Below are 10,014 nucleotides of genomic sequence, written 5' to 3'. Positions count from 1 at the left end.
TTCTTCTATTGATGCCCAGCCTTAGTTTTGGACATCTGTCTATATTATAGCTTCTCCTGAAACTGAGTAGATCCTTACGCTAAATTCTAAGCCACACCTTAGACATCATCCAAAATGAATTGCTGTTAACATTTTATTGTGCTTTCTTTCAATCCTAATTTGTAATTGCCATATAAATTCCACTTCATGCTTATGCTCTCCCTGGATTGCTTCATGCTTTTTCATCTTCATGCTTTTCCTTCTTGAATATGCTCTTCTTGTCCTGCTCCCACACTTTTCATCCAACAATACACACTTGTGTTTTTGTTCAGTTAAATCATTTCCTTCTTCTGTTCTGTTTATTTTATTTTTTAAAATATAATTTATTTTAATTGGAGGCTAATTACAATATTGTACTGGTTTTGCCATACATCGACATGAATCCACCGCGGGTGTACACATGTTCCCCATCCTGAACTCCCCTCCCACTTCCCTCCCAATACCATCCCTCTGGGTCATCCCAGTGCACCAGCCCTGAGCATTCTGTATCATGCATCGAACCTGGACTGGTGATTCATTTCACATTTGATATTATACATGTTTCAATGCCATTCTGCCAAATCATCCCACCCTTGCCCTCTCCCACAGAGTCCAAAAGACTTCTATACATCTGTGTCTCCTTTGCTGTTTTGCATACAGGGTTATCGTTACCATCTTTCTAAATTCCATATATATGCGTTAGTATAGTGTATTGGTGTTTTTCTTTCTGGCTTACTTCACTCTGTATAATAGGCTCCAGTTTCGTCCACCTCATTAGAACTGATTTAAAAGAAGGAATAGGCGTCTATGCAGATGAAAAGTAGTTTTAGATTTCTTTTTGGGGGATGGGGTGGGGGCCATGCAGTACTGCTTACAGGATCTCAGTTCCCTGACCAGGGGTTGAACCCAGATCATGGCAGTCAAAGCATCAAATCCTATCCACTAGACCACCCAGGAACTCCCTATTTTATATTTTTTTTGTATGATAGCATCTCCTTTAAAAAAAAATTGTTTGCCTGATTATCTAGACAACACAGATGATCCTAGAAAGAAAAAGAAAATTGACCACTAATAACATTTTCCTCCACTTCCATCCAGTCTTTCTATTTTTTTTTTAATTTTCATTTTTACTTTATTTTACTTTACAATACTGTATTGGTTTTGCCATACATTGACATGAATCCACCACGGGTGTACACGTGATCCCAAACATGAACCCCCCTCCTACCTCCCTCCCCATAACATCTCTCTGGGTCATCACCGTGCACCAGCCCCAAACATGCTGTATCGCGTCGGACATAGACTGGAGATTCGATGCTTATATGATAGTATACATGTTACAATGCCATTCTCCCAAATCATCCCACCCTCTCCTTCTCCCTCTGAGTCCAAAAGTCTGTTATACACATCTGTCTCTTTTTTGCTGTCTTGCATACAGGGTCATCATTGCCATCTTTCTAAATTCCATATATATGTGTTAGTATACTGTATTGGTGTTTTTCTTTCTGGCTTACTTCACTCTGTATAATTGGCTCTAGTTTCATCCATCTCATCAGAACTGATTCAAATGAATTCTTTTTAACGGCTTAGTAATACTCCATTGTGTATATGTACCACAGCTTTCTTATCCATTCATCTGCTGATGGACATCTAGGTTGTTTCCATGTCCTGGCTATTATAAACAGTGCTGCGATGAACTTTGGGGTACATGTGTCTCTTTCAATTCTGGTTTCCTTGGTGTGTATGCCCAGAGGTGGGATTGCTGGGTCATAAGGCAGTTCTATTTGCAATTTTTTAAGGAATCTCCACACTGTTCTCCAAAGTGGCTGTACTAGTTTGCATTCCCACCAACAGTGTAGGAGGGTTCCCTTTTCTCCACACCCTCTCCAGCATTATTGCTTGCAGATTTTTGGATCGCAGACATTCTGACTGGTGTGAAGTGGTATCTCATTGTGGTTTTGATTTGCATTTCTCTAATAATGAGTGATGTTGAGCACCTTTTCATGTGTTTGTTAGCCATCCGTATGTCTTCTTTGGAGAAATGTCTATTTAGTTCTTTGGCCCATTTTTTGATTGGGTGGTTTATTTTTCTGGAATTGAGCTACATAAGTTGCTTGTATATTTTTGAGATTAGTTGTTTGTCAGTTGCTTCATTTGCTATTATTTTCTCCCATTTAGAAGGCTGTCTTTTCACTTTGCTTATATTTTCCTTTGTTGTGCAGAAGCTTTTAATTTTAATTAGGTCCCACTTGTTTATTTTTGCTTTTATTTCCAGTATTCTGGGAGGTGGATCATAGAGGATCCTGCTGTGATTTACGTCAGAGAGTGTTTTGCCTATGTTCTCCTCTAGGAGTTTTATAGTTTCTGGTCTTACATTTAGATCTTTAATCCATTTTGAGTTTATTTTTGTGTGCGGTGTTAGAAAGTGCTCTAGTTTCATTCTTTTACAAGTGGTTGACCAGTTTTCCCAGCACCACTTGTTAAAGAGATTGTCTTTCCTCCATTGTATATTCTTGCCTCCTTTGTCAAAGATAAGGTGTCCATATGTGTGTGGATTTATCTCTGGGCTTTCTATTTTGTTCCATTGATCTATATGTCTGTCTTTGTGCCAGTATCATACTGTCTTGATGACTGTGGCTTTGTAGTAGAGCCTGAAGTTAGGCAAGTTGATTGTTCCAGTTCCATTCTTCTTTCTCAAGATTGCTTTGGCTATTCGAGGTTTTTGTATTTCCATAGAATTCTTGAAATTATTTGTTCTAGTTCTGTGAAAAATATGGCTGGTAGCTTAATAGGGATTGCATTGAATTTGTAAATTGCTTTGGGTAGTATACTCATTTTCACTATATTCATTCTTCCAATCCATGAACATAGTATATTTCTCCATCTATTAGTGTTCTCTTTGATTTCTTTCATCAGTGTTTTATAGTTTTCTATTGTTTTCTGTTTAAACATTACTTTCTCCATTAAGTCTTCCAGCTTCTTAGTTCAGTTCAGTTCAGTCGCTCAGTCATGTCCGACTCTTTGTGACCCCATGAATTGCAGCACGCTAGGCCTCCCTGTCCATCACCAACTCCCGGAGTTCACTCAGACTAACGTCCATCGAGTCGGTGATGCCATCCAGCCATCTGATCTTCTGTTGTCCCCTTCTCTTCTTGCTCCCAATCCCTCCCAGCATCAGAGTCTTTTCCAATGAGTCAACTCTTCGCATGAGGTGGCCAATGTACTGGAGTTTCAGCCTTAGCATCATTCCTTCCAAAGAAATCCCAGGACTGATCTCCTTCAGAATGGACTGGTTGGATCTCCTTGCAGTCCAAGGGACTCTCAAGAGTCTTCTCCAACACCACAGTTCAAAAGCATCAATTCTTCAGCGCTCACCCTTCTTCACAGTCCAACTCTCACATCCATACATGACCACGGGAAAAACCACAGCCTTGACTAGACGGACCTTAGTCAGCAAAGTAATGTCTCTGCTTTTGAATACGCTATCTAGGTTGGTCATAACTTTTCTTCCAAGGAGTAAGCGTCTTTTGATTTCATGGCCGCAGTCACCATCTGCAGTGATTTTGGAGCCCCCCAAAATAAAGTCTGACACTGTTTCCACTGTTTCCCCATCTATTTCCCATGAAGTGATGGGACCAGATGCCATGATTTTCGTTTTCTGAATGTTGAGCTTTAAGCCAACTTTTTTTTCGCTCTCCTCTTTCACTTTCATCAAGAGGCTTTTTAGTTCCTCTTCACTTTCTGCCATAAGGGTGGTGTCATCTGCACATCTGAGGTTATTAATATTTCTCCTGGCAATCTTGATTCTAGCTTGTATTTCTTCCAGTCCAGCGTTTTTCGTGATGTACTCTGCATATAAGTTAAATAAGCAGGGTGACAATATACAGCCTTGACATACTCCTTTTCCTGTTTGGAACCAGTCTGTTGTTCCATGTTCAGTTCTAACTGTTGCTTCCTGACCTGCATACAGATTTCTCAAGAGGAAGGTCAGGTGGTCTGGTATTCCCATCTCTCAGAATTTTCCACAGTTTATTGTGATCCACACAGTCGAAGGCTTTGGCATAGTCAATAAAGCAGAAAAAGATGTTTTTCTGGAACTCTCTTGCTTTTTCGATGATCCAGCAGATGTTGGCAATTTGATCTCTGGTTCCTCTGCCTGTTCTAAAACCAGCTTGAACATCTGGAAGTTCATGGTTCACTTATTGTTGAAGCCTGGCTTGGAGAATTTTGAGCATTACTTTACTAGCATGTGAGATGAGTGCAATTGTGCAGTAGTTTGAGCATTCTTTGGCATTGCCTTTCTTTGGGATTGGAATGAAAACTGACCTTTTCCAGTCCTGCGGACACTGCTGAGTTTTCCAAATTTGCTTGCATATTGAGTGCAGCACTTTCACAGCATCATCTTTCAGGATTTGAGATAGATCTACTGGAATTCCATCACCTCCACTAACTTTGTTCATAGTGATGCTTTCTAAGGCCCACTGGACTTCACATTCCAGGATGTCTGGCTCTAGATGAGTGATCACACCATCGTGATTATCCGGGTCATGAAGATCTTTTTTGTACAGTCTTCTGTGTATTCTTGCCACCTCTTCTTAATATCTTCTGCTTCTGTTAGGTCCAGACCATTTCTGTCCTTTATCGATTCCATCTTTGCATGAAATGTTCCTTGGTATCTCTAATTTTCTTGAAGAGATCTCTAGTCTTTCCCATTCTGTTGTTTTCCTCTATTTCTTTGCATTGATCACTGAAGAAGGCTTTCTTATCTCCTCTTGCTATTCTTTGGAACTCTGCATTCAGATGCTTATATCTTTACTTTTCTCCTTTGCTTTTCACCTCTCTTCTTTTCACAGCTATTTGTAAGGCCTCCTGAGACAGCCATTTTGCTTTTTTGCATTTCTTTTCCATGGGGATGGTCTTGATCCCTGTCTCCTGTACAATGTCCTGAACCTCATTCCATAGTTCATAAGGCACTGTATTTATCAAATCTAGGCCCTTAAATCTATTTCTCACTTCCACTGTATAATCATAAGGGATTTGATTTAGGTCATACCTAAATGGTCTAGTGGTTTTCCCTACTTTCTTCAATTCAATTCTGAATTTGGCAATAAGGAGTTCATGATCTGAGCCACAGTCAGCTCCTGGTCTTGTTTTTGCTGACTGTATAGAGCTTCTCCATCTTTGGCTGCAAAGAATATAATCAATCTGATGTATAGTATCTATTATAATTCAGTTGCTGCACTGTTGCTACATTATTCCCATACAAATAAAATTTAAAAACTGAAAAAAAAATACACGTGGAGAAAAGGCAGAACCAAGGCAACCCAGAGGCCAGGAGCAGGGCATATTTCAGCAGAAACGATCTTGACACAGTGCCACAGCCCTGCTCTTTACAACTGACATAGGCCCTGGATACTGCTGCAGCCACCAAAATAGTTCCCAACTGTCTCACTGCATTCACATCATTCCCACTCAGATTAATTTCTCAGGTGGAAGCATGCAACTAGGTCAGTGTGTCTCTTTTCTGTGAGCCTAGAGACAGAGGGGAGGTGTTTCTCTCCTACATGGATTCGATAGTAGGAAGCTGGGCAGTGAATCTTATCAACGTGACAGTGAATGGAAGCTTATCCTCCAAGATATATGCCTACACATTTGTTTTCTCATATTTATTGAAACAGTGAACTTATATTTTCAACTCCAGCTTGTGGTTTATTTACATAATATTCAATATGACATTTGGGAGTGGAACACTTGCTGTTTTTTCTTTGCATGTGATTAAACTGATGCCAAGAAAATTCAGGTCATTTTCCTTTAACTTGTTTCAATCTGTCTTCATATTTTCAAGATGCTTTTTATCTCTGGCAGCAGTATTGGATACTGGTGGAACCAGGCAGTAAGCCAGCTGGCAAAGTAGAAAAATAATATCCAGAGGCTTAGCCCCAGCATCATGAAAAAAAGTACAGAAGGAGGCATTTGTACCAAGAAGCAATTTAACACAATAAAAGAAATATATTCAATTAGGGCAACTGGACAATAGTCATTAAATAGTCATATATATATGTGTATGTTGGTATATGTATTCTTAGGATTAATAAATACACTCTAAAAATTTTTACACATGACTGACAATTTATGTATTGGTTTATTAATTTCAATTTTTCAGGTAATAACAAAAGACTTGGATCAACGTAGTTATCTATCAGAAAGAGACTGATCAAATACATTTTTGGGCATTTGTACACAAATTTTTACATAGGTGTATTAAAAATTAATACTATAGATATGCTATATATTATCCTATTGATTTTACAGATGGTAGCATTCTATGTGCACTCTGATTTAATCTGCTTTTTATCTTAGATGTACCATTTCCTGAGTTACAACTAGAGGATGAATAAGCCTTAGGATTTAGGAAAGAGTAAATTCAGAAGACTAGTCAATCACAGGATGACAACTGTGCAGTTAGCCTGCCTAAAAGCAAACATTTCAGACTGGAACAGTGGTATAGGAGGGTTTTCTCCACTTACCAATATATTCTGTTTTCCAAAAATGTCACAGTCGCTTTGAAGGCATAGCTAATTTACTTACTTGGTTTTATTATCTTCTACTGACTTAGGCATGGGGCTTTCCTGGTGGCTCAGTGGTAAAGAATTCACCTGCCAATGCAGGAGACATGGTTCTATCCCTGTGTAGGGAAGATCCCCTAGAGAAGGAAATGGCAAAGCTTTCCAATATTCTTGCCTGGGAAATTCCATGGACAGAGGAGCCTGGTGGGCTACGACCTGGTGACTAAACAACAACTAATGTAGACATAGGTTACATTTTGGAGATAGGTTTTAAATTTCATATATATGATAAGTAGTACAACACATCCTTTTTTTATCTTAAGTTTCTGAAGGTAAAATTGCACACTTTACCTAATTTATGTTGTAACCAAATCAAGCAGTTTTTTTTTTTTTTTCCAAAAGGAATCTAAATTCTTCAGGAGGAACATGTTACTTTCCAAATAGGAGTGCTGGTTACTGGAAGCATTAGTCAGTTTGAAAGACACCTATGTTACAACAGACTCAGGAATAAGCAAAAGCTGAGGGATTCCATCATCACTAGACCTGCTTTATCAGAAATGCAACAGGCTGTACTTCAAACTGACAAAAGAATGGCATTTTTTTTCCTATTGTATCTAAACAGACCGTTTTTCAATTTTGAAGATTTATAGCCACAGATTTTAAGAAAACTCATTTCTGGAAAAAAGGAAAGTTTTTACAAACATAAACTTTTAGTTTGCTTTGCACAGCATGAGGGATCTTTGTTCCCCAACCATGGATCAAACCTGCACCCTCTGGAGTAGAAACACAGAATCTTAACCACTGGACTGCCAGGGAAGTTCCTAGTTTGCTTTACAGAAAACCTGTATGAAACAAGTTCAAGCTATTAATTTCATCAATATTTATTTTTGTCAGATTCTAGTCTAACCACGTGTAGGAGAAAGGAATAAACAATAGATGGTCAAATTTTATTTGATGAGGTAGAGGTGTAAACATTATGAGTCAGATACAGTGACTGAGCATGCACAATACATGCATATACACACATATATCATATCCTTGATGCTTTTACTATTATAATGTCAGACTAAGTTAGTTTTAAAGTAACTAGGTTTATTTCTCTCAGTTCATACTTGGTAGTAACACATTTCATAGTTAACCTTATAAGTGAATACTTGTGATCCCTGTTCAGTTCAGTTCAGTTCAGTCGCTCAATTGTGTCCGACTCTTTGCGACCCCATGAATCGCAGCACGCCAGGCCTCCCTGTCCATCACCAACTCCCGGAGTTCACTCAGACTCATGTCCATCAAGTCGGTGATGCCATCCAGCCATCTCATCCTCTGTAGTCCCCTTCTCCTCCTGCCCCTAATCCCTCCCAGCATCGCGGTCTTTTCCAATGAGTTAACTCTTCGCATGAGGTGGCCAAAGTACTGGAGTTTCAGCTTTAGCATCATTCCTTCCAAAGAAATCCCAGGGTTGATCTCCTTCAGAATGGACTGGTTGGATCTCCTTGCAGTCCAAGGGACTCTCAAGAGTCTTCTCCAACACCACAGTTCAAAAGCATCAATTCTTCGGCGCTCAGCCTTTGTCACAGCCCAACTCTCACATCCATACATGACCACAGGAAAAACCATAGCCTTGACTAGATGGACCTTAGTTGGCAAAGTAATGTCTCTGCTTTTGAATATGCTATCTAGGTTGGTCATAACTTTTCCCGGTTGACTAATCATAAATATTTCACAGATACCACTGAAGCTTTACTGAGTCTGAAAATGCACTATAATAGAAAACATGACTAAAAGAGCTCTGAAATTCTAGAAAATTTATAACTTATACAGTAGAAATTCCTAAAATGGTTAAACACAGAAAGGTCCATATTAACATTGTTTTCAGGGAAAACAAAGAGGGGTGGCCTCATCAGTCAGCATTCCACATTCATGCTGATATATGAAAAGTACATGGAAAGGCAAAGTGCAAGGTAGTCTAAAAATGAAAAGGAATCAAACAGCCCACTGTTAAGGATAAAGCTCATTCAGTGAGTAAGCACGGATCTGAGAACAATCATGAGACTCAATAATATTTGCGTGTTTAAATGGCATGATTAGGGAGCAAAAAGGATCTCAGGCAAAAACCTTGTTCTGAAGAAAATTATGGAAAAAACATTCACACATACACAAAACACGGGTACACACACACACACACACACACACACACCTGGTTATGCTTAGTTTGCAACTCTCTTCAAGGTTTTCTTCACTGCAAGTCTGACATCCTTATTGCTTAGACTATAGATGAGGGGGTTCAACATGGGGACTATATTGGTGTAAAATACTGATAAGAACTTCTGCTGGCCAATGGAACCATCTGAAGAGGTCTTGAGATGTGTGCACAACCCAGAACCATAGAAGAGGGCAATAGTTATTATGTGGGAGCCACAAGTACTGAAGGCTTTGGACCAACCCTGAGCTGATGAGATGTGGAGGATATTGGAGAGGATCAAAGCATAAGAAACAAAAATGATGAAGCTAGATATTATTACAACTGTGCTCACAACAATGGAATCCACCAGTTCACTGGCATCAGTGCGGCTGCAGGACAGCTGGAGGAGGGGGAAGATGTCACACATGTAATGATTGATGATGCTGGAATCACAAAAGGACAATCTAACCATGTCCCCTGTATGGACCATGGCACCAGCAAACCCCATTGCATATGAACCAAACATGAGCAGAGAACAGACCTGAGGGAACATAGTGACTGTGTACCAAAGGGGCTTACAGATGGCCACATAGCGATCATAGGCCATGGCTGTCAACACATAGCATTCTGAATGGACAAAGAAACAGAAAAAAAACAGTTGAGCCATACATCCTTCAAAGGAGATGGTGTTCTCTGACACAAAGCTCATCAGCAGTTTAGGGGTAATGACCAAGGAGTGGCAGAGATCTATGAAGGATAGATTGAAGATGAAGAAATACATGGGAGTATGGAGATGAGCATTCAAGTATATCAGATTAATTAAGCTCAAATTCCCTACCACAGTGACCATACAGTTCATTAAGAACAGTAAGAAGAGGGGTAACTGGAGTTGAGTGAGGTCTGTAAATCCCACCAGGATGAACTCAGTTACTGAAGACTCATTTCCCACAACCATTATTGACAGTGGTGTGATCTGTGAGGAAATAAGAAAAGAACGTTACATCAGGGAGTGATTCAGATCCTTTGTTTCTAGGCTGAAGACTTGTTCCACTGGGGCTCAAGTGTTCCTGTTGAGACAGTGAGTGATGACTCCCTATCTTTCAACTGTCTTCTCACAACTGTCTTTTCATGTTTTCAAATCTCAGCTGCAACTCCTGACCTCCTTTTGACTGACCAGCAGGGGCCTAAAGCAATGCTCACATTGGAGAGATAAAGAAACAATATTTTGAAGATATGATTAGGATGGCCAAA

The 10,014-nt window shown here is 39.6% G+C and overlaps 1 protein-coding gene across 1 annotated transcript; it reads right to left on the bottom strand.

Annotated features, from left to right (window-relative positions):
- Nucleotides 1–8,788: 8,788 nt before the first annotated feature.
- On the bottom strand, nucleotides 8,789–9,721 carry LOC138426533 (olfactory receptor 8C8-like). Its single transcript, XM_069565142.1, has one exon. It carries the CDS (start codon nucleotides 9,716–9,718, stop codon nucleotides 8,789–8,791), a length of 930 nt encoding a protein of 309 aa, XP_069421243.1. The 5' UTR covers nucleotides 9,719–9,721.
- Nucleotides 9,722–10,014: the final 293 nt, after the last annotated feature.

Source organism: Ovis canadensis, chromosome 21 (assembly GCF_042477335.2).
Source record: "Ovis canadensis isolate MfBH-ARS-UI-01 breed Bighorn chromosome 21, ARS-UI_OviCan_v2, whole genome shotgun sequence".
Classification (NCBI taxonomy): domain Eukaryota; kingdom Metazoa; phylum Chordata; class Mammalia; order Artiodactyla; family Bovidae; genus Ovis; species Ovis canadensis.
The sequence above is the reverse complement of the archived record's forward strand: the minus strand, read 5'-3'. Positions and strand labels throughout refer to the sequence as shown.